The following is a 24,268-nucleotide window of genomic DNA, read 5'->3' on the forward strand; positions in this document are numbered from 1 at the left end:
ATAATTTATTGGTGATTTTTTTAAATAGCTACAGTACCAATCAGACCCAACCTAAACCAGAGTAAACCCCAATTAAACCCCGGGTTACTTTTTGGGTTTACTTGGGGTTTACTTTTTGAAAATTTGGGTCCACTCGGGGTTTACTTTGGGTTTACTCGGGGTTTACTTTAAAATTGCTCTTGAATTCAACTGTATGCACTGTTCAAAGTGTGAAGCAGACTAGTATTTTATCTTACCATCCTACTGTCTGTAATTTCTACCCATTGTATATTCCGAATACACAGTTAGCGTCTGCTTTCAGGGGTATATATCTGACTGGGTTTACTCTCTGTGTCCACTCTGGATTTACTTTGGGCCGTCCACTCTAGTAAACCCGGAGTAAACCCAGAAAGTAAACCCAGGGTTTAGTTGGGGTTTACTTTCTGTAAGGTTGGGTCTGATCGGTACTGCATAATAACTGAGTGTCGACGAACAAGCTAAGATTACATGTAATTCGTGGCTTGTCATTGATAGCCACTCTTTATTAACAGAATGTAAGTAAATCCTAATCGTTTCTGGGAATGTTTATGATAAGTTATGTGCATTTTATATGACAGTATGTTTTAAATCTACAATGTTGTAGGACAATGTCATATTCGTGTGAATGCGTTGTGATAAAACGTCGAACAGTTATAACCTTCATATGTATTTTATTGAAAAAAAAATAAACATCAAATATTCTCTCTCTCTCTCTCTCTCTCTCTCTCTCTCTCTCTCTCTCTCTCTCTCTCTCTCTCTCTCTCTCGATCTTGTTGACCCACAAAAAAGCCTAATTTGAAATGTAAGAACATTTTTGAGCACTTAATTGCTATTTAATTATAAAAGCACCTGTTCCTAACTTTGAGAAGTTCATTATTTTGGACGAGTCAGAAAGTATGTGAACAGCATCAATGTTCCAGATGCTGTGTAAAAAATTCCTCCAATCACCACACAGCCATAGGACCACGTGATCCCTTCTCTGACAGATGCTCCATATACAATGGTAGACAACAAAATGCTTGCAGCTGTAAAGATATTATTAAAAATATATAAGAAACGTTAAAAAAATATTTCACATTTTTCATTCTGTTAAATTTAATTTGCAGTATAATAATTCATGTTGTAGATACTTCAAAATTAACATGGCAAACAGTAAATTGTTGATTTGAGAGAGAGAGAGAGAGAGAGAGAGAGAGAGAGAGAGAGAGAGAGAGAGAGAGAGAGAGCTGTTACCTGTCACAAAGCATGATACGATTGAGACAAAGTAGACCCTCCTGGTATGGGAAATCTTCTGACACACCAAATGGATGACGATGAGAAAGGTGGCAAACAGAGAGGAACCAAAGGCGACAATCTCAAACACCCTCACCACCTGCAACCAGTCTGACGGAGAGAGAAAAAATATCAAAATGCATGTTGTAATGTGGTCATAATGAACCAGGAATTAATTGACAATACAACACTCGTCACGTTGTTTCTAACAATCCCACTACCTTATATTCGAGTTCCTGGTTGGTTTTTACATTAGTCATGTCAAGAAAGTTATTAAAAAAAAGGACATCTTTTTACCATATTTTTATTTCAGAAACTCGTTGAGGTTTAATCACAATATATATTGTTTAGATAAAAAATAATTATGTTTGTCCTATTTTTACCCTCTCAACACAGAAAAAAAAGTTACAGAGTGTATAATCATGAATCATGCAATTCAAAGAAAAATCAATTTATCAAAATGATACACATTGAGGAATACCCCTCCCCCACCCCTTACATAAAGACATAATTTTATATCAATACTATAGATCACCTCTTCCAACTACGTTGATCTCGGAACAAATTCCATTGACACATCTCCGCCATATCCCCTCGTCAAACCCCTGGATCACAATATCGATGTCTTGAATGACATCCTCTGTGTATTTGAAATGCAGCGATCGCCAGTAGGGCGTACAGAACCCGACTAAATGGAGGAGAAAGCCACTAAGTTCCAGGATAAGGTACAGACGAACAAACAGATCAGATTTGTTAATATCCGCCATCTTGAGACAGAAAAAATTATAGCCAACGCACTGAACGGAAAGACATGTTTGTTGTTTTTATTCGTCAGCAATATGTCATTTCTGTAGGAAACGGAATCATATACATAATGATTAATCATGCCCCGAGGAAGTTAAGTAGAAAGGGCCTATAAAGGCAGTGACAATCAACGCACTGTGGACAGACGATATTACGCTAAGGACCGTAAGACGTCTCGTCCCTTTCTTGCCACTAATAATTAATTAATTAATTAATTAAAGTAAAAACTATACAATGACAACTCATCCCCACTTTTTATGAAATTGTTAGATTTAGACTGCACAAAAATATTTCGACATTTCCAAAAAAAAAATATAACCATATATATTTGTAAAAGAACATCAATCTTGTCGATTCTTAACAGTAACATTTCCCATCCTGTTTCTGGTTTTTTTTTGGTCTTTAATTGTATCTTTTTGCGTTTACAGCTACTGATAATCGCATGCAGCTCGCAGATATACCCGTGGAAAAAATACTGAACATCTTCCAAAATACTACCTCTTTTTGCACGTCTACATGCACACTATTAAACAGACTTGCATGCTGACATGTACATATATTGTCATTTTCAATTATACATGTAACGGATTTGTTGAATACGGAAACTGCCGAAGACACTACCTTTCATGTTGTAATTTTTTTTTATCCCATCCATGCATTAATACATGTAGTTACAAACAGTAAGGGAAGTAACTCTCAATTGGACTGTACACAAAAACTTTAACATTTAATGCATGATATCTGTAAGCTCAGCAAAGTATGCTAAAAAAAAATGACTAATTTTAGCATTTTAATATCAGATATACATATTTGATAAAAAAGAATTAATTTTTGTTCATCAATATATCAAATACAATGTGTTTGTGGAATTTGTTTTTGAAATTATTGATATGAGTTTTACTGTTATTTGTTTTTAGATTTAAACGAAAGAGAAATAATGCTATTGTCAAACAAATCAAGATTTAAATGAATAATACTTAATTAAACAATAAAAGGTTGATTGTCCAAGAAGCGCATTGGACAACACATGTACTCTCGCTTTTCACTGCGCTGCGATCCGGTTTTTAGAACGCAGAACGCAGTTCACTATTCAACAATTTGAATTGCGAACAGCGTTCTAGATAGAACGCAGTTCACTATTCAATTGCATATAAGGCAAGCGGGCCCCAAATATGAATTCTAGATTTTGAATTGAGAACTGCGTTCTAGGTAGAACGCAGTTCACTATTCAATTGCACTAAATTTTGAATTGCGAACTGCGTTCTAGATAGAACGCAGTTCACTATTCAATTGCATATAAGGCAAGCGGGCCCCAAATATGAATTCTAAATTTTGAATTGCGAACTGCGTTCTAGATAGAACGCAGTTCACTATTCAATTGCACTAAATTTTGAATTGCGAACTGCGTTCTAGATAGAACGCAGGTCACTATTCAATTGCATATAAGGCAATCGGGCCCCAAATATGAATTCTAAATTTTGAATTGCGAACTGCGTTCTAGATAGAACGCAGTTCACTATTCAATTGCACTTAATTTTGAATTGCGAACTGCGTTCTAGATAGAACGCAGTTCACTATTCAATTGCGAACTGCGAACTGCGTTCTAAAAACCGATTGCCCTCTCCGGGCACTCCGGCTTCCTTCCACATCAATGACATCAATGACCCCTTCGTGCGAACACCCGTGCCAACGACAGATGATAACATAACTAAAGTTGTATAATTTGATTTATCGATCGTTGTAAAATGAATAAAGTTCACTTTATAATACAAAACTTTCTGTGACGATTCATGGGGGACAAGAAACAGTCTTTTATTGGAAATTTGAGTCTGGCAAGTTCATGATTTTTTCATTCACTCAGTGATTTTTCGTCGCTAATTTAAGTTCGGTTGCTGAATGTTTCGTTACCACTGGGTTGAGTAGATATTTCAGTCCTATTAGATTATACAGCAAGTTATAATCAAATTGAATTTCCGTAAAAAAAAATACACGTAGTCGATGTAAATATAAAGGAATGTGATTTAAATTTCTTCCTTTTTTCATGTGCAAGAGTAACAAATCTTTAGGTGAACGAACAACGCTTTGTGCTGTATGGGCATCTTGAAATTAGCATAAAAACTAGGACTATAGAACTACTGCAGTGACTTAGTAGACCAACAGAATCAGTAAAAGACTGAATAAAAATTATCATAATATTAGTTTAATGGTAATAACATTCGATATGCTGCCCTACGGTTTAAAACACGCTGACACACTAAGAAGGTAACCCAAACACAGTAGGTGATATTCACGTTGCTAAAAAACTGACGAGTTCTAAACTTACAAACATTACTTTCACACAAAAGCCATTTTTAAATTACTCAATAGACCAATAACGTTCACAGTTTTTTGATATGTGAACCATGCATCTTTATAGTGAACTGCACGCATGCATTGCATTGACAAAGACCAACTTGGTGTTTATGACCTTGAAAAGTAAAGAAAGATTTTTAAAGAAGTCTTGTGGGACAAAATACATATATGTATATAGGCAGGCAGACGGCAGAAGGCGGGCATGTGTAGAAAAAGGAAATTATGCAGGCACTTCGACTATAAAATAAACTATATATCAGACACCTTCATACAAAATCAGTGCAGTGTTCTTTAAACATTTTGAAAAATATCTTAAAACTTGTATCGGTCTTTGTTCTTTGTATATGTCGAATGGATAAGATGAATTTTATTTTTCAAAAGGTTCCATCGCTCTGATGCCTTTATTCAACAGTATAACAGGTCTGAGTTACTTAAAAGTAACTCTACACATCGTTGATTAGAAAATCTGACCAAAAAGCTGTCATTCAAATGTCGTCTATTGAACATAATCTCATATCTTCACCGAAAATTTTTACAAAATATATCCAATTTCTGTCTCTTTGTCCTTCTTTCATCAGATATCACGAAAAGTTTTATTATTTTGGGTGTAGCATGCATTTAAATACTTCTAAGGATCACGTTCTAAAGCAATGCCTCTAAAACAGTGTAGATTTCTCACATTTCGCCGTTTTATGTCTACAGCCGACCTCTTGCCATTCTTTTGAAGGTAACTTCCTTTAAACTCGTCACGATCTACATTCTGGTATTGTTTTCTTTGAATGCAGTAGAACATCCGGTACTTAAGAACTAAGTATTGGTTTGTCGTTGTCACGTTTTGGATGAAACTACAGAATTTGCCCGAGAACGAGGACGATTGGTATATCACCATAATTTGCTCATGTGCTAAGCATAACAAGAAATCGTATAAAAAAGGAACTTAATAATATTACGTTTAAAAATAACCCTTTTTAAAAATATAAAACAACAGACCTAACCGGACAAAAAGTAAACCCTGGATTTACCTTCGGGGTTTTCTCTGGGTTTACTAGAGTAGACCCAAAGCAAACCCAAAATAAACCCAAAGTGGACACAGAGAGTAAAACCCGATCAGAAGCAAACTCCTAAAAGCAGACGTGTCGGGTGTATTTGGATTATACAAGGGACAGGAATTACATATACAGACAGCAAGATGGTAAAATAAAAGACGGGTCTGCTTCACACTTCAGTGCGTAAAGTGAACCCCAAAAAGCAAACCCCGAATAAACCCAAAGTAAACCCCGAGTGGACACAAGGTAAACCACGAGCGGACGCAAATTTTCAAAATATGACCCATAGTAAACCCAAAGTGAACCCCGAAAGTAAACCCGGGGTTTAGTTGGGGTCTGCTTTGGTTTTAGGTTGGGTCTAATAGGTACTGATAGTTGCTGGAAATGTTACAAAAAACCGTTAGTTTTGAATAAACTGTTCATTGTCGAAAAATCCCCCGCAATTTATTTGGTCTAATTAACAAATACGTGTACAACTAAAGCGTTCGATTTATGATTGATTCATATTGATTCGTACAGAAAGTAATGAAAGATACATGTATTATCAAACAATATTCCACGGCTGTTTTATTTCAAATACAAAAAAATTAATCTCATTGCTTTTGCAACGCTAACCTAATTGTAACATAGTATGTAGATACATATATGGGCATTGGACACACGTATTTACATTTAACAGAGGATAAACATGAACATTACATGAACATGGTTGGATCTTATTTCGACAGAAGTGATACTTTAACTCCAATATCATTATGAGTATGAAAGGGGAAACGTACATGTAGTTAATACGGAACACATTACGAAAGATTTGTCAATAAACTGATGAATACAGTTCTAGACTTACATGTATACTTAATGTATTTTATTGCAACTTAGGTCGAAATGTTGACCTAAGCAGTAAGGAGACATGGGAATATTGTGACCTCAGCTGCCGCCCTCGAACAAAATAAACCACACCGATAAAATAAACACAGCATACCGGGTATTTAGAGAAAGTTACCAGTTTCTCGCACGGATAATTTCCCCCAATTTGTGTAAAAACTTTAACATATACCAGTTATAAAAAATGTTTACTTGATCAAATTTAAAGTATGATGCATTGTTTAAACAAAATTAATTCTTATTTTTGCTTAAATACACAGTTAGTACAAATTTCACAATATATTTAATCATCATAGTACCTTCTCTGGAAATATAAAAATTCTACATTACTTTGATATATAAAAGAACCCTCCAATTTCATTAAGTTTAAAAAATCTTAGCTAATATTTAAAATTCTACATTAATTTATTTAAAAAAAAAACCTCCAATAAAAAAGAAAACAATCATTCGAAAAACTCCATACAAACTTAAAGCAATCATAGGGTTATTTAAATAAATTGATGCCAAAATAGTACCACATGCAGACATAACATAAGTTAAAAGACCCGTCTTAAGGCTTTTAATACTTGGCATATTTTTACAAAATGACAGTGACAGGTCTTATGGTCGTGGTATGTCAAATTTTAAGATGATCTGAAGATCTGAATGAGTACAGATCTTGAATACGATACTTTTCTGAAACCCAGGCATTTAAAACAAATCATTGAAGCTTCAATGACATGTAGCAGCCTCGACATTACCAATTTAAAATATTTCAATTACTTTACTGGTCAACATTTATCACATAATACAAATTAAAATATTTATCACATAATACAAATTATAATAATAAAAAATGTTGTTTGCATCACTGGAGAGAGAGAGAGAGAGAGAGAGAGAGAGAGAGAGATTAACATTTAAATACACAGCCATGTATTTGAAGCTTCAAAGCAGCCTCGATATTACCAATTTAAAATATTACAATTACTTTACTGGTCAACATTTATCACATAATACAAATTAAAATTAAAAAAAATGTTTGCATCATTGGAGAGAGAGAGAGAGAGAGAGAGAGAGAGAGAGAGAGAGAGAGAGAGAGAGAATTACATTTAGATACACAGCCATGTATTAAAAGAATTATGATTGGAGATGCGTATAGATATTGGTGTTTTTGAGAAAAGATAGTAACCAGTTTAAACAAAACCCTTAACGTTATTGATTGCATGTGATCAGCTCGCGTAAGTTAAAAAACGATTCCTAATTTAACGACATATAAAGAGAGATCGTTTGAATTTTTAAAGGAACATTGAAAGAGACCTAGTGAACCGTAAACACTTCAATTATATATTTTTTCTTCCTGGTTTCGACGATGCAGTGCATTTAACCCAATGCGCAGCCAGTTCATGCAAACCTGCTATTTAGGGGATAGCTCGAAAGAATCTACCCACATTTCATAACCCAACAAAGGAGGTTTATTCAAGCGGATCTCGATCTCTGCAAAGACAGTGTATGGACTGCGTTCATTACAGTTTCGGGTATATTCAAAGAACTTTAAATCTGTGCAGTGTTTGTTGACTTCGTTAAATATTTATAATGACTTTGTAAACATCGCCAGGTTTCGTTGAATTCAAGGAGATTCTCGACAACACCGATTTTCGCTTCTTGGTTTCATATTTAAAAAAAAAAAATCAACTCTGTATAAATCCTAGGGTATTGGGAGAGACACACCTTTTAAGTGAATTTATTTGACTTCTCCTCGTCCGTTCCCGGGGACGGAGCAATGGAGGACCCAGGGAGCGACCTGTCCCAGCTGGACAAACTGACCGAAGAGTCCATACTTGAGGCGGTCAAGAACAGATACCAGGAGGATAAAATCTACGTAAGTACCAAGCTTACCAGTTACCCTAAAACCTAAATATGTAACAGGCTTACCAGTTACCCTAAAACCTAAATATGTAACAGGCTTACCAGTTACCCTAAAACCTAAATATGTAACAGGCTTACCAGTTACCCTAAAACCTAAATAGGAACGATTCTACGTTAACAACCTTACCAGTTACCCTCAAACCTAAATAGGAACGATTCTACGTTGAACTCAACATTGTTAATTTGGAATGTTACAAGCTTAAAGCATCTATAGAATGTTATGAATTGACAAATTAACCCACGTGTTATTATCCTTTTTGTTTGTATATCATGGATCATATCTATAAGTATCTTTGCTTTCACAATCTCAATTTTAAAAAAAATACATTTATAAGTACTGTACTGTTCAAATGATTTTATTCTATAAGATGAACAGTGTAGTGAAATATCTCGCGTTCAGTATAGTAATTACACTAATACATGTATATACAAAATTATGTGATTCAATACATGGTTTCAGTTTCAGACCTCCTAATATCATGTATGGTTTATTATTACAAAATTGCATGATGTCTTTGGCAAAATGGCGAGCATTCAAAAAGAAACTAGACTCGAAACATTTAAAAATGAACATTTTTCAGCTACATACTTTTAATGTATTTTTTTCTTGGAAAAATTTACCACTGTATTGGTCCTGTAAAAAGAGGTAATTTTGGAAAAAGAGTAAAATGAATATGCCGTCATTGCTATTTACACTATGTACAGCTGTACTGAAAGAGGAAGAAAAATACCAGAGGATGATGCGTCCAGCACTATAAATATATGTTCTGTGAGTTTGCCAAAGTATAATTGAATACCTGACATAAGAATGACCAGGTTAAAGTACAGGGTTTATTCTGCTGTGTTATAGAGAGCCAAACCACAAGCAGGAAGTCTGAAGTAATCCAGGCGTGATAATCTGGATTCAAAAGTTTTAAATACTTATTATGTTAAAGTAGGAATTTTAGGGGGTTTTGTTTTTCTTTTTGATTATGAACAATAAAGGGTAGAACGAAAGTAAATTGGCTAGTTTGACTTTGATAGCAAAACATAAAATGGAGAAAAGGCCGGCATTTGAAGTTGCATTGCTTAGAGTCAGTGGACCAAGTAAACTCTGATAAATTTACATACATATCAAGGTACACAGCTCATCGCGGTATTGAAAAAAAACCCCAGCTGCATAATTTTTTGCATACATGTACATTCCGTCAAAGAACAACATCAATGCATGAGTATTGATTCTTTTTCTTCTAGTGTTATGACAACAAATGTAGACTCAATCCTTGCAAAAATATTTGATGTCCATATAAGGACGGCGGGCCCAATTAATTCATTTCTACAATAGTGATTTTGATTTAAACTTTCTTGAATTCATTCTTTTGTGTATATAAATGAATAACTTAACGTGCAAAACACGTTCCTTTGCAAGCCTTGGCGAGCTAGATATTTTGAAATCGGTCTGTTGGAACTAGGAAGTCTTTGGTAAAACGTGAGATGGCAGCGATCCAACTATCAATTGTCTTATTTGTTTTTCGAATTTCAATAGCATATCTACCTCAAAAATGTATTGCTTGGACCAGATATTCTGTATGAAATCTCACAATCTATATTTAAGAATTTTTTGCTATGAATCACAAGTGCTAACTTTCAGTTTAAATTGAATACGCATTAAAATCGTCTGGTTTTTAGAATCAATGATAGAATAAACAATGATAAATAAAAAGTTTTTTTTTTTTTTTTCACATAAATGCATGTAATTGTCAGTATACGAATATATCTATCTGGATGTACTGAGATATTCTTAAAAAATCTTAAGTATAGAGATTGAAATCAATAGCCGTACATGTACATTCAATCTTTTTATTTTTATTTTTGGTTGCAGACCAACGTTGGAGACATCTTAATAGCAGTCAACCCGTTCAAGGAACTACAGATCTATGACAAAAAGGTGAAACTGTTTTTCTTTCGCCACATCATATCAAATGGCCCAATGAGAAATGGAAGAACATTTTGTTTGATATTGATTCATTATGTACGGTGGGTTGCACGATTGAGTTAAAGTGGGTTTCAAGATTCTATTGATCGATCAAAAGCTTCAATAGCAATCAGTCTCTAACCATCCACTTTTTTAGCCAACATTTGATTTGCTTTTTATTTGAAAACTTATTTTGTTTTCCTTGTATGTCTTATATTGATGTAAAAAAAAACTTCAAAATGTAGGGATTATACGAGGGTTGTTCGTAAATTATTGAGACATTTACACTTACTACCTTGGGAAAAGAGATAAATCATTGAGACATTTACACTTACTACCTTGAAAAAAGAGATAAATCATTGAGACATTTACACTTACTACCGTGGGAAAAGAGATAAATCATTGAAATTTCACCAGAAAGTAAACCAAGATATTCTTTATCAACTTGAAAATTCTGAAGTTAATGACATCATTTGTTCTTTCCTGGCAAGCTAATAAACTTGCCTACATCTATCTCGTATATAGCGTTCTTTCATTTTGACTTTACAGAATCATGAGAAATACGGATGGAAAGACTTTCGGACGGACTTACCTCCACATGTTTTCCACGTGGCGGCGCGGGCGTACGGCAGAATGCGCCAGAAACAGTCCAACCAGATAATTCTGGTTTGTGGCGAATCTGGTGCAGGTAAAACCGAGAGCGCCAAATACATGGTGCAACATTTCATGCAGATGTGTCCTGAGGACTCAGGCGACCTCCATGACAGAATAATTAGGGTACATGTCTTGTAGTCATAGCACTAAATTCTATTTTAAATCAACTTTTGTGGGAAGACTGCACGACCAAATCTAATTCAATTTTGAAATATTTTGACCAGCTGGGTCTGAATAAAAGAAAGTAATAAAAGAATGAACATTATTCTACACTGTATATATATATATATATATATATATATATATATATATATATATATATATATATATATACATGCTCCATACATTTCTTCCGATTACAATATAATGTCACAATGAAAATATTCGATGTTTACGAAAGTGTTTTACAGAAGCACATTTTGAAGTTCCTATAAGTAATTGATAGGGGATTTCCTGATACAAAAATTCTACTGAAATGTATGAATATTCTATATATTTTATTATCAGGTAAACCCTCTGTTAGAAAGTTTTGGGAATGCAAAAACAGTGATGAATGACAACTCAAGCAGATTTGCCAAATTCCTGGAATTGAGTTTTAGAAATGACGGACAAGTGACAGGAGGTAAACTTTGATAATGAACAATTTCTATAAATAGATGATGTCAACTTTAAGTGTCTTGCATGGCTTCTGTGTATTTAGATGTCACGTGATTGGTATGGTTTCTGTATTTATAGCGTCAATCAGAGACTACATGTTAGAGAAATGTCGGGTAGTTGGAAGAAATGAAGATTGTGGCGAAGGGAACTTCCACATATTCTATGGAATGTTTGCGGGCCTGTCACAACAGGAAAAACAAGATCTATTTCTCCTAAAACCAGAAAGTTATGGGTAAGATAATTGTTAATTTTTGGAACAGCACAAACGCATTTGTTCCTATGTTAAATGTCGATTTTCTACTGGCAGTGCTTATGCACAGTACTGGGGAGGGTTTTTTCTCTCAAAACCTTTAAAACATAAACGTTATGGGTAAGATAATTGTTAATTTTTGGAACAGCACAAACGCATTTGTTCCTATGTTAAATGTCGATTTTCTACTGGCAGTGCTTATGCACAGTACTGGGGAGGGTTTTTTCTCTCAAAACCTTTAAAACATAAACGATTTTCAAGTTCCCATACTGATATAAAAATAAAGTCATTTTTCATTACATAATAGCATTATTTGATTTTTTTTGTCTTACTGAATGTGAACTTTGACTTCAGTTTTAACATAAAACAATAAAATAAACTGTCCACCTATTTTAAATATTTCTTACTAAACCGCACTGTTATCTTTCTGATATCATTTAAGATTAATCAAAATTATGTATTTTTTAGTATTCTAAAAGGAAGCATTGAAAGATTGAAAATGACTAAACACTACGAAAACCAGTACAAAGAAAACATGGAGACTTTGAAAAAGATCGGAATGACGGAGGCCGTATGTTTAGTTTTTATTTGTTTTCATTACTAAGCAGTTTTGATTAATATTTTTTTAAAAACATTGCACAAAAGCTTTGCATTATATCTCACTGAACAGGATAAAAAGGTGATGCACTGTATGCTTGCCGCCATTTTGCATCTCAGTCAAATAGAGTTTCGTGAGACGGAGTATACATCAGGACAGCTGGACATAGCTGACACAAAGCTCGTTGATCAAGGTAATAAGTGAAATGAATATTCCATTGGCACACGTACATTTAATAAACTGCTGCAAAGAGGTTCAAATGTTCTTCACGGAAATATTTTAAACAGTTTGGAAAGAAATAGGAAACGTACATGTACTTCAATGGATAAAAATCAACCATCTTGGTTTCAAAATATATTTTTGGTAATCTTATATGTATTGGATATCATAATTTTGTGTAAAAATGAAAAAGGGATATTGGGATGTCGTTTGTAATGTTATCCGTCATGCTACACAATTCTCTAATTACAGCGGCCACTTTGTTGGAGGTTAGCAGTGAGGCGTTGGGGGTCGCCCTGATTTCATCCACAACCATTATGGCGGGTAAGCTGCTATTGTAAATCTATCTTTATACTAAATTTACATTACATTACGAAATTGTTGTATCTCACTTTGGTACTGTTTTTTTTAAAAATTAAACCTTAATATAAACTGGTATGTTCAAACTTCCATCTAAAACTGATATTCTGCGACCAGTTACATTTAAAAAGAAATGATTTATCTTTCTAATTGTCCGTAACCTGCTATGCAGATGCTTTCATCCAAGTTATCTCTTGAAATTTGTCAGGTTATGGTACAACAGGTATAAATTTTTCTCTCCTTCCATCATCCTTCATTCTGTCTCATTTTGAGTGTGAAGCACCAATCAAAATGCTTTAAAAGATTGTAGTAGTTTATTTTAAAATACTTTTCCTTCAAGGTTTTTAATTTACCAAATATTGTTTAAACCCTTTTTTAAATAAACTTTACACACCTGAATCATGCATTAATCTTCACACACTTTCTTACTTTAATACTATTTAATAATTTTGAGTTTTGCTTAGCAATTTATTTTTCAGGAAATAGCTTTTGCTTTTGAGTAGACTAATTATATACTTGTCAAGTTCTTGATTTAAAAATAAATGACATGAAATGAATTCGACTGTAGAATAAGTAGGTAATGATAATCGAACGCGCTATGTATTAGAATATTGTTAACGTTACTGGAATTTAATTTGATAACTTTAGTGTACTAGTATGTTATACTGACGCATATATTTTCAATTTTTACTACTTAATTAAAAATAAAATTGTCAATGACATCAATTAAAGGTGAAGAAATCATAGTGTATAAGAGTCTAGACCAAGCAAAGGACGGCAGAGATGCTCTGGCGAAGCATATGTATGAGAGACTGTTTGGTTGGATCGTAAAGAAAATAAACACTAACCTCCATCCACACAAGTCAAGGTAACTGCTCCATCTGAAAAAAAAAACAACAACCCAAAAACAGATATTCTGCAGATACATTGAATTCATTCATTTTACATGTGGATAAATAATCGCTTAATATTTAAGGTTTCTTAATCTTTGATGTTTTTATGGTTTATCCTATGTAATTTTTGTTCAAATTTTAAGATTTAATGTTTCCTCGAGCACAGTTTGCACTTAAATCCAATTTTCAGATCACAAACAAAAGTTGCAGAGATTGGAATTCTAGATATAGCCGGATTTGAAAACCTACAAACCAACAGTTTCGAACAGATGTGTATTAACATGGTCAATGAACGACTACAGTACTTCATGAATAATGTGGTGCTTATCCAGGAGAAAAAGATTTACGAGTCGGAAGAAATACCGTTTGAAAACGTTGATTTTAAGGACAACATGAACATCATACAGATGTTCGAAATCTCGGTAAATTTCTTCAACTATTTTTGGATAAACGTGTTTGAAATCAAAAATAGACAATGTTTCAGTAATCTTTGTTTAGGTATATGTATTGAAAAAAATACCCCCATTTTTTTTTTTACAAAGAATATACATATATATCTTTTATTCTTTTTTAAAATTTATCTTATATTAGAAAATTGGCATATGGCCAAGTTTAGACGAAGAATCCAAATTTCAACAAGGAACGGATTCTAAGTTTGTTGAAAGACTGAAGAAAAATTTCCCAAAAGGACATGCATACAGTCCCCTTTTGACATTTGCTCGAGGCGATCGGATAGGATTTGGCGTTAAACATTTTGCTGGAGCAGTAAGTGATTTTATTTATCTATTTTGCGATGCGTTGATTACCAAACACTCTACTGCCCTATTAATTAGGGTGGATAATCAACAATTAACCATCAGATCTGCATTAAATTTTAAGATATGATTTGTTTATCTATAAACTGATATTTAAGTAAAAAATCCACACATTTTATCTTTTAAATTTGCTTATTTTACTATTTTTTGTATAGAGCTCTTATTCTAAAGGAAATACTACAGTCTAAAAATGGCCATGATCATCGAACCCTCTTAATGTAGTGTGTGTTTGAAATGAAACCCAAACATTATGTCAAATTTCAATTGTTTTAGGTATGGTACAATTGTGAAAAATTTCTGGAGAAGAATCGAGACACTTTGAACAAAGATATTGAGGACGTGATGAAGAGCAGTAAAGATGACTGTATTGCTGATTTGTTTTCAGTGCGGAAAGGAGACACTGGAACGATATCGAAGTAAAACGATTAATAAAGCTTCCATCGCATTTGATACCTAAAAGTATGTTTTGTTACGTAATCTTACATAGTTACACTTACGAAATCATTTTGTATTGTTGTTTACAGCACTCAATACAACATCCGAGCGTCCCGGAAAGTGCCAGGCCTTGGCGTATCAATCAGAGCCAAGACTGACCAAGGGGGGTTGCAAGGAGTGGACCTCGGTAGAACGCTCAAAGAAAAGTAAAGTTCTAGTTTTTTTAACTTTAAATTTTAAATCTCTCTCTCTCTCTCTCTCTCTCTCTCTCGTTATAATAAGTGTTTTATTGCTTATCAATAGATATGGAAAAGTAGGCAAGCCAACAGAACTGATATACATGCCAAGAGATTCCAAGACTACCGTCAGCTATTTTCAGGTAAATATCACCTGCAGATATACATGTTTATCATCTATATTACCTGTTGATGTTATTAATGAAACCGTATCGTTCTAAAAATATTGTCATCAAAAGACAAATACATGTACATTACCAAATTTCAGATCTGAAAAAGTATAATTTGATCGATGATTTGTTTGTTTTTTTTTTATGGTAGAACAGATATAACAAGCTTACTTAAGATTCTGTATCAATCATGTTGATGATAACCAGTAATATAAAGTGGTTACTTGTTTCCAAATATGATTAGGAAGAATGTCAAATTGTCTTATAGCAAAACGCCTTTTTAGGGTCATGGGTCTTTTGTATCTGAAACATATCTCTTTTCTGAAGTCAATGAAACATCAATGAAAAAAAATAACTTTATTGTAGAAATCGATTTCTCAATTACTGTCCAAAATGCGGCATGCAGATTCCTTTTTCGTTCGGTTTGTATATAAATATAGTATAGCAAAATATTTATTTTAATGATTGAGTTATAACTCAAGAACACATCTTTGTATTATTAATTTGTTGATTAAAAAACTACAGAAAAAATAACTCTTCATATTATTTTGACTGCTACATGTATATGACTGTTAGTAATGATTGTTTATCAGTTGTATCAAACCCAACCTACACATGGCTCCCGATCAGTTGGAGGAAACATTGATCAGAGGACAGCTGAAATACAATGGTATTTCAGAAATTTGCAGAATCCGAAAAGACGGCTATTCCTCAAGGATCTTGATCGAGGATTTTATTAAACGGTCAGTTAAAAGTTGTTTGTGGATACTGTATATTCCTTACTGATTTCTCACGATTTTAAAATATCGTTTTTTTTTCTGACATATGTAATCTAAATGAAACTATGATTTTATATTCTTGCGATTTGATGCAAAATGGTTAGATCTCGGAATTAAGTACTAACGAAAAATAAGGGTTCTACAGTATGCTATACATACTCTGCAAAATGCAATATAGTGTACCAATGCACGTGCGTTCATGATGCATGTCCAACGATAATTATGTCTATAGTCATGACCTAGCATAGATTTTGTCTATAAAAATCTTTATTTGTTTTAATATTTTTTTTCAATCAGATTAAAATATGAGATTTATGTAAAGTTTCATTTCACATGTAAATGTAATGCCCATTAAGTAGTACTATGAAATATTTTTTGCAATTAATTTGATGAACTTATGCCTTTTCAATTGATGACAAGGGAGAAACTGAAAGGAAAACAATTTGTAGAAAAACTGTAACAGTTATAATATATCATCATTGATCAATGTATTGGCTCCTCTCGATTATTTGTTCAAATAACTCTTGGCGTTTTGACTTTCCTGTGCTGTTGTGATTACCAAAAGATTGGTTCATATACTGTAAACCAACATTTATTCGCGGCGACTTTATTTCGCGATTTACTTCCAATAAACTGGTTCGCGCCGACTAATGTTGGCGACCAAGCCTTATCCAGACCCATATTTTGTTATAACAACAATACGATAAAGAATGGTTCGCGGCGAGGAATATTTGCGACGACGACTCGCACGCAAATAAAAGTTGGTTTACAGTACATGTTCTTGAATACATACGTGAATGCGTATATCACTTTTGAATGCATCGTAAATGTGACGTTACAAAATCTTGAATCACACAAAATTAGGTTATTATTTAGCGAGGATATCGTAAAATCATCTAAAGAAAGGACATTCATCTTACATTTTGAAAAAAAAATTATTTTTTTAAACCAATTTGTTAATAACAAAATTAATGTGTTTGGCTTGGAATACCGGTACTAGGGCGTGATCTTAATTTAAGTAGGATTATCTGAGTGATGGTAATAGTTTGTGATGATTTCTAGGTACAAGCCACTGTTTTCCTTCAAACAGTCTGGCAATAAGGACATGGTCAAGACTATTTTGGATGGAACCCTTCCTGTTGGTCTTAGAGACAAATACCACATTGGAAAACACAAGGTATTTATAGCCTTTAATGATAAATCAATAATAAAAATTAAATGAAAATCTAGATTTACAATAAGACGTGTAGATCAAAGTGAATACAGAACTTTGTTTTTTAATATCAAAAATAACCATCTTTGAATGCTGTGAAATCATTTGCTTCTTGGTGGTCAATGTCCATGGGTAGCCAACAAAATGTTCCTGGTTCTTGGGGACGTACTTTTGTTGATAGCAAGTTCAGGATAATTTTGATAAATGTTGAACAAATGCTTGTGACATACGTTTGTTGGAATGTAAATTTATGGATAAGGGTTACCCACAAAAACCACGGCTTTTGGTCCTCAACGAATGATGAATCCACATAACATTACAGGAAGTTTGTATTTTATCATCTTGTTGTTATATTGTTATGTTAACCAATTTCAGAATGGAATACTTAATTATATAATGAGATGGTATCGAAACAGATATCGAGTTGATTTTTTTCAACGTTGTGACTAGTACTACTTATATTAATATCAAACACATGAAAAGTTTTTATGCAAAAAAGTTAATATAGTTTAAACAATAATTTAGTTACAACATGAAAGCCTTTAGATTTTGTTTACCTAGAATGCACACTACAAAATAATGTTCTTGTGTTTCAGATCAGTTTATTTCTGTTTTAATTTCAGGTGTTTATGAAGGAAAGTGTTAATTCGCACATAGAGAGAGTCCACTTCATCAGACAAAAATGGGCGGCATCTGTGATAGCAGAAGGGTTAAAAAAGAACTGTGAAGTTCAAAAGAGAGAAAGATTGAAGAAAGAACAAGAGGAGAAAGAAAGGAAAAGAAAGTTGGAAGAAGAAAGAAAACGAAAAAAAGAGGAAGCGGAGAGGAACAGAAAGACAGAAGACCGGCAAGGAAAAGACAGAGAGAGGACAGCAGGGGTAGGAATTGTGTTGTTTTAACGCTGTAGAAAAAAAGAAATGCATAAATTCCGACAGTGTTTTCTGTGCGCAAGTTAATAAAAAACGGGATTGGCGGTGCCATCAAATTATGCTATTATACTAAAGTTGAAATAGTTTAAAATATTTTGACAAAATCATTTGAAACAAAAATGTTTAATCATACTAGTATATGTTTTGTGCACAGTCCCCTCCCGTGTCAGAGGGTTTTACTAACTTAACTAATATCTTTAAATCAATTACATTTGTAATATATTTTATTTATTTTGTAATGCTTGCTTAATGATCACTTAATTCTTAGTTATTTTAATTCAGAAAATGACACACATACCTTTTATCTTACAGTACAATAAACAGATAATTGAGCTCTCTACCCCTCTCCCCCAATAGATTTGCTTAATTCATCAATAGAAATCAGTTTATGGATTTAATGTTTACAAAAGCCATTGAACTAGTCATAATGTCCGTTTTGAAAACATTAGGACATATTCACTTGAGCACTCGAACCTTTTTTATTTAATGTCGTCAATCTGTTGGCTAGTGTTCTCCTGGAGCACCAAGCAAATTTCAATCATACCACATTAACTCTATGGTAAAAGACATTCATTTAGATTCATTTGCAAGTACCAAGCCTCCAAATTAGGGGAGATATTTCAAGCTATTTGAAATAGTTTCTAACATTTTGTAAAAAACGTTATAAAGTCAGCAATTATGTTAAAATCTTTATATAAATCATTTAGATGAACATCTTTTTATCCTACAACTACCCAATACAAGAACCAAATAAAAGTAACCAAAGCTATATTCGGTCAATTCCCCCCGAAAACCTCGTGCATTTATTAGACTATTCAATTTTGTTGTGACGTCATTTTTCCTGCTACGTTCACGCCATGGCGTTATATATGCAGCGGTCGAAATTTGAGGCGTTAAATGTGATATCATGTTGCAGGATAAACAAAATTCATGAAAATTGTCTTTAAATATATTAAGCGATATTATGGCTTGGATCGAAACCGTGAAGAAAGCTCCGCCTCTGTCACGGTTTCTTACCCTCGCCCAAATATAGCTTATATTTCAAGACTGTAACATTGTATCAATTTTTTTTTTAAAATACGGTAGATTTCTTGTGTAACTCTCAGCCATCAAGGGAAAATACTTTAGGATCTAAGATCTCTTCATTGATCAATAGAAGAAAAGGTTTGGAAATATTTTAAGGTTCAACGTCACTTATGCATTTATTGTGAAAACTAGATTATCGGTTTGCCATATGAGTTCTTTTTGTGAAAAATGGCTGAGTGAGCACTTTGTAAAACACTGAACATTTCTTGTAAAAATAAAGTTTTAAATATCTTTAAAAAAAAATGTCACACTATCATAAAGTTAACCTCTTAGCAGAGCTACCCGATTGTTCATTTCAAACTTTTCGGGAGGAAAGGAGGTTAAGTGGTCCACAAGTTAAATAAAAGAAAGTTTTTTTTTCAGAAAAAAGGATTTGTAAAGTTATTGTAAAACGAGGCCTTTATGAAAAACGTTCAGCAATATTTTCGTACGTAGATTTAAGAGTATATATACGCATGTGTACACTGTCATCTAAACATCATTTGCATATAGTGTTTAAAGTATTTGCAAATAGGCGAGTCTTCACAAAAGAATAAATATTTGCTATTAAAATGCCATCCAATTTTCAGACAAACTTTGAATAATGCCATTTAAATCCACTTGTGCTACAAAATTGATAAACAAAACTCAACAAAGATCATTGCACATAAAAGTCAAGTATTCTAGTCCCCAAATGATCTGCTGACAAGGGTAAAGAAAAAGAAAACCTAACAACGGAAAGTATAGATAATTTGTTCTTCCTGGTTTGTGAGGGAATTTTGGAAATTTTCTCTTAGCGCTTACGCAACATTTAGAATTCAGTGATAGAAGTGTAATCTTTTGTGTGAAGTCGTTTAGAAATGACAACTAGTTACGAGACTGATGCAGTTGAAAAGGTTTGTACTTATCTCATACTATTTATATATTGCCTAAATTTATTAGTGTAATTTTATACTTTAAATACCCACAACTTAAATGTGCTTGAATTTGATTTAATATCTATCATAATAAATCATCGGGTCATGGTCACAATTTTAGTAAAAGAAAAAATCCGACCCACGGTCTAAAACTGGGGCCTAACGAGAGATTTAAAATTTAACACCGAAATATATTGGGAAAATGTTTAAAACTCTTCTCCTTAAGAGAAGAATGCTACAATTTGTGAGATTATTATGCGACCATCCTTATACAATATAAATTCTAAATTATTCAAGTTATGACCCAATGAGGGGTTCACAGTTTTACATATAAATATTTAAGGAAAACGTTTTAAAATCTCCTTCTCTAGAACTTCAGTGCTAAAATTTGTGTGATTACTATGCAAACATCAAGATATTTTAAATTCTAAATTGCTGAAATTTTGACACCGGACCGATACTAGGGCCCCAAAAGGGGTTCAAAATTTAATACAGAAATAAAAAGAAAAATATTGCCAATAACTTTATAATTAACTTTCAAATTTAGGTTAAACAGTCGAAATGCTTTTCGTAAATACTGTAAAATCGTGATCACATGCCTTTTAAGTTTGAATAATATCCTAAATATAATATATATACAGCTGTGCAAATGAAAGCAATCTGTTACATATATAATTTAGAATACTTATCAATTTTCTAGAACATACTTATTTCAAGTTGTATATAAAGAATGAACAAGATTAAAATACATAAATAGAGACTTTAGAGCAATCAGCGTTACCGTAATTGCATATCTGAAAAAAATCATCTCACAATTATAAACAAGGACATTATAGCTCCTAAACTTTGTTGAACTAAACGTCATTTCTGTTTAAAATCAATGCCCAATAGGACTAAAATTTGACGAACGTTTGATATAGCTGATATCCTTAATGCTTGGTTAATCGCTTGGCGCCAAGTTAATGCGTATAACCTTATCTAAAAAAAGTCGAATAAAGCATGATTTTGAAAATATTATTGTGTAAAATTACAGAAACGTAAGAAAAAGTATGATAAGTTAGAATAAATTTAATTATATTTTGGAAGACAGTCACAGTCTTTGATTAAAAAAATACCAAAATACAAAGTTAACATGATAATAACTTTCTTGCTGAGTAACAAAACTAATTTTCAATTTTTGTTATTTCTTTGTAAAATGAATTTTTAAATGTTATTTTTTATAAGCACTTATATCCAACAGTTCATTTGAAAAGTGATCAATATCATGTATTCTTTGTATGCTGTAAAGATATTGTATAAGTAATATTTATTCCCTTTATTCATAAAAAATAAGTAAACGTTTTTGCTAATCTTCATATCACTTATATGTACACAACAGAGCATAAACATTAAATCTTTGCGCGTGATACACTATTAACAGGCGATCAAGGTTTATGCAAATCAATTTTTTTACTCATATTGAATCATGTATCAAATCAAATGAATATGAATAATTTTTGGGGGTTGATTTTAATAAACTCTCTTATGCAGTTACCTAGGCAAACCGAAAGTGAAATAGTGTTTGGACCTAAACACAAAACAAAACATTTAGTTCTAATCAATAAATTCGATGTAATGAGTTCTTAAGCATTGTTTTTCAAGGAAACTAATTTATAGATACCTTGTAAATAGTCAGATTTTAAATGGTACGAACAATTTAGATATCTTTTGAAGTCGTACATTTTATATATTCCTACGCCAGAGTTCAATATAGTCTCGTTCAACCAGACGCTCGGCTGTCTCCGTAAATCTCCGACAAGCAGAGAGTCTCTCTTGCTTGTCGGAGATTAACGGATACAGCTTAGCGTCTGGTTGAACGAGACTAGATTTCACTTTTGCTTGGATCCATACAGTTTCTCATAACTATTTCGATTACTGATACGCAGTTTGATGGACTAATTCTTTGAATATTACACAACATGATTGATATTGGATTTTCACGAATTTCGTGTAGGAGAATTCATATTATAAAAAATGTGCGTAATTCAAATACTTATAGGAATTTACTTGCCATGCATGCAAAATTACATATCGTTGATTTTAAAATAAATAATAATCGATAAAATCAACTCCCATCAGTACTTCAGTACTTTGATTTGTTTTGCAGAGTTCTTTTAAGAACAGTGGGTTTGGGAGTTCATCTAACGGTATCGGTAGCAGCTATAGAAGAACAGCTCATGATAGCGATAGTGACGATACGGACAAAAACGAGAGTGATGAAGAACCCATCGACACACAAAGATTTAAAGATCTAAGGGTATAGTAATTTTTAGACAATGTATTCACGCATTGACCAGTACAGATAAGAAATGGATATAAGCCGAAAACAGTTCTTTATGAAAAAATATATGACAGTTTCGAGGCACATTAGGGTCGATAAATGTCTGCTATTTTTTCTTAAAGAAGTGTTTGAGGCATATATTGCACTTAAAACACTGCCATTGAATTTCGTTGTTAATTTACATAAGACAGTCCGATTTTGAAGGATGTCAGTACTTTAACCACTGGTAGTGGTAACATTCCTATATTAAGAAAATCAATAATATCGGACTGTCACAAGTAAAATTTGGACTTAGACTTCTGGGATAAAAGAATGGCATCACATCATTGTTTTAGATACATTAACATGTGTAATTTTTACTATGTACATGCAGATGTCTGTTCAATACTAATATTACTTAACATAATATGGCATTAAGAAAGTGCTATAGAGAATGTTGTTTTGAAATTAAACCAAATAATTTATGTAAAAGTAAAAAAACTTGGTGTTAATAAGTCAAAAATAAAATCAAACAGGTCTGTAGTTGATAGTTTTGACTTTTTACTATATGAAATTATTTTTTTAAGGGTACCAAAAAATTGAAAGAACGAGAGAAAATTTCGTCTAGCACAGAGTCATCTTCCGGTTCCGGTTCCTATGATCCTCCCCCTCCTACCCTTCCTCCCCCTCCTACCCCTCCACCCCCTCGGCGGGGATCGGTGAAGAAAGAGCAACCAGGCCCGCCGCCGAAAGAAAAAACAAAGTACATATCTAGACAGTAATGTATGAGATCAACAGTGATCAACCAATTGAATATTTCTAAGAGGAATCATATAGCTTCAGTTTCATGCTTACAATTCATCTATCTGTTTCCAAATGAATTAAATTAAACAAAATAAGAACAAGATCAATTGAAAGTAAAAACCGTGCACTCAAAGTCCTAAATATTATATTTATAAACACATCTTGATTGTTGTATATTTTTTTCATTCAAGTTTCTGGGACATATTCCAAATTATTGCTCGTGAGAAGAAAACACAAGATGTCCACACCCACACAAGCTTAAGGATCTTAAAAGTTCTGACATACATTGCCCTGTTTCTGATGCTACTGGCGTGTCTGGTTATTCAAAAAATCAGCCTCGCAACCCTGATATCCGAGCTCCGACCAGATAGGGAAGGCGATCATGATACGACTGAACCGGTTTCAAAAAGGGTAAACTATATAGATTAAAATATAAATGTGCAAGGTTGATACGTGTATATGCAATAATTTTGGTCTTCTTAACAAAGTATAGGTCTAAAACATTTCCAAAAAAGATTTCATACATTTTAGATTATGATGATTGGTCTGCTTCACAAACTAGTTTTTATGATAAAAATGAAAGTGGTTTTTTGTATACATACACGTATGTAATTCTACAAACCTAGGTACAAACTTAAAAAGGATCCTAATACTACAATTACAATATGTTTCATTCAAAGTTTTAATTTCGTTTTTAGGCGGAAGCGCCTATTGCAATTGCTTTCATGACCTTCTACGT

General features: G+C 33.0%; 2 protein-coding genes across 4 annotated transcripts in view; one reads left to right on the forward strand and one right to left on the reverse strand.

Annotated features, from left to right (window-relative positions):
• Positions 1-487: 487 nt before the first annotated feature.
• LOC128155526 (uncharacterized) lies at positions 488-2,138 on the reverse strand. Its single transcript, XM_052817291.1, has 3 exons — positions 1,826-2,138; positions 1,252-1,401; positions 488-1,043 (listed from the first exon to the last, which is right to left on the reverse strand). Exons 1-3 carry the CDS (start codon positions 2,055-2,057, stop codon positions 892-894), a joined length of 534 nt encoding a protein of 177 aa, XP_052673251.1. The 5' UTR covers positions 2,058-2,138; the 3' UTR covers positions 488-891.
• A 5,657-nt stretch (positions 2,139-7,795) lies between these two features.
• LOC128173400 (uncharacterized) overlaps positions 7,796-24,268 on the forward strand; it is a 44,827-nt gene continuing 28,354 nt past the window's right edge. For 2 of the 3 annotated variants that reach the window (XM_052839080.1, XM_052839073.1), the window contains exons 1-22: positions 7,796-8,235; positions 10,144-10,209; positions 10,786-11,013; positions 11,398-11,512; positions 11,626-11,779; positions 12,266-12,368; positions 12,468-12,588; positions 12,867-12,938; positions 13,183-13,197; positions 13,707-13,842; positions 14,058-14,289; positions 14,459-14,632; positions 14,956-15,098; positions 15,207-15,323; positions 15,421-15,496; positions 15,890-15,945; positions 16,117-16,266; positions 17,365-17,479; positions 18,139-18,393; positions 22,573-22,722; positions 23,313-23,488; positions 23,721-23,940. In XM_052839080.1, coding sequence (XP_052695040.1) covers positions 8,137-8,235; positions 10,144-10,209; positions 10,786-11,013; positions 11,398-11,512; positions 11,626-11,779; positions 12,266-12,368; positions 12,468-12,588; positions 12,867-12,938; positions 13,183-13,197; positions 13,707-13,842; positions 14,058-14,289; positions 14,459-14,632; positions 14,956-15,098; positions 15,207-15,323; positions 15,421-15,496; positions 15,890-15,945; positions 16,117-16,266; positions 17,365-17,479; positions 18,139-18,393; positions 22,573-22,722; positions 23,313-23,488; positions 23,721-23,940 — 2,973 coding nt within the window. In that variant the 5' untranslated portion in view covers positions 7,796-8,136. The remainder of the gene's footprint in view (positions 8,236-10,143; positions 10,210-10,785; positions 11,014-11,397; positions 11,513-11,625; positions 11,780-12,265; positions 12,369-12,467; positions 12,589-12,866; positions 12,939-13,182; positions 13,198-13,706; positions 13,843-14,057; positions 14,290-14,458; positions 14,633-14,955; positions 15,099-15,206; positions 15,324-15,420; positions 15,497-15,889; positions 15,946-16,116; positions 16,267-17,364; positions 17,480-18,138; positions 18,394-22,572; positions 22,723-23,312; positions 23,489-23,720; positions 23,941-24,268) is intronic. The other variant, XM_052839088.1, reaches the window with a different exon arrangement.

This window comes from Crassostrea angulata, chromosome 1 (assembly GCF_025612915.1).
Source record: "Crassostrea angulata isolate pt1a10 chromosome 1, ASM2561291v2, whole genome shotgun sequence".
Lineage (NCBI taxonomy): Eukaryota > Metazoa > Mollusca > Bivalvia > Ostreida > Ostreidae > Magallana > Magallana angulata.

Excerpts from the sequence above, each read along its gene's own strand:
- LOC128155526 (XM_052817291.1), bottom strand. The coding sequence starts at position 2,057 with ATGGCGGATATTAACAAATCTGATCTGTTTGTTCGTCTGTACCTTATC. Across the intron at positions 1,402-1,825 it reads GATCAACGTAGTTGGAAGAG|ACTGGTTGCAGGTGGTGAGG; the intron begins GTGATCTATAGT and ends TCTCTCCGTCAG. Across the intron at positions 1,044-1,251 it reads CGTATCATGCTTTGTGACAG|CTGCAAGCATTTTGTTGTCT; the intron begins GTAACAGCTCTC and ends ATATCTTTACAG.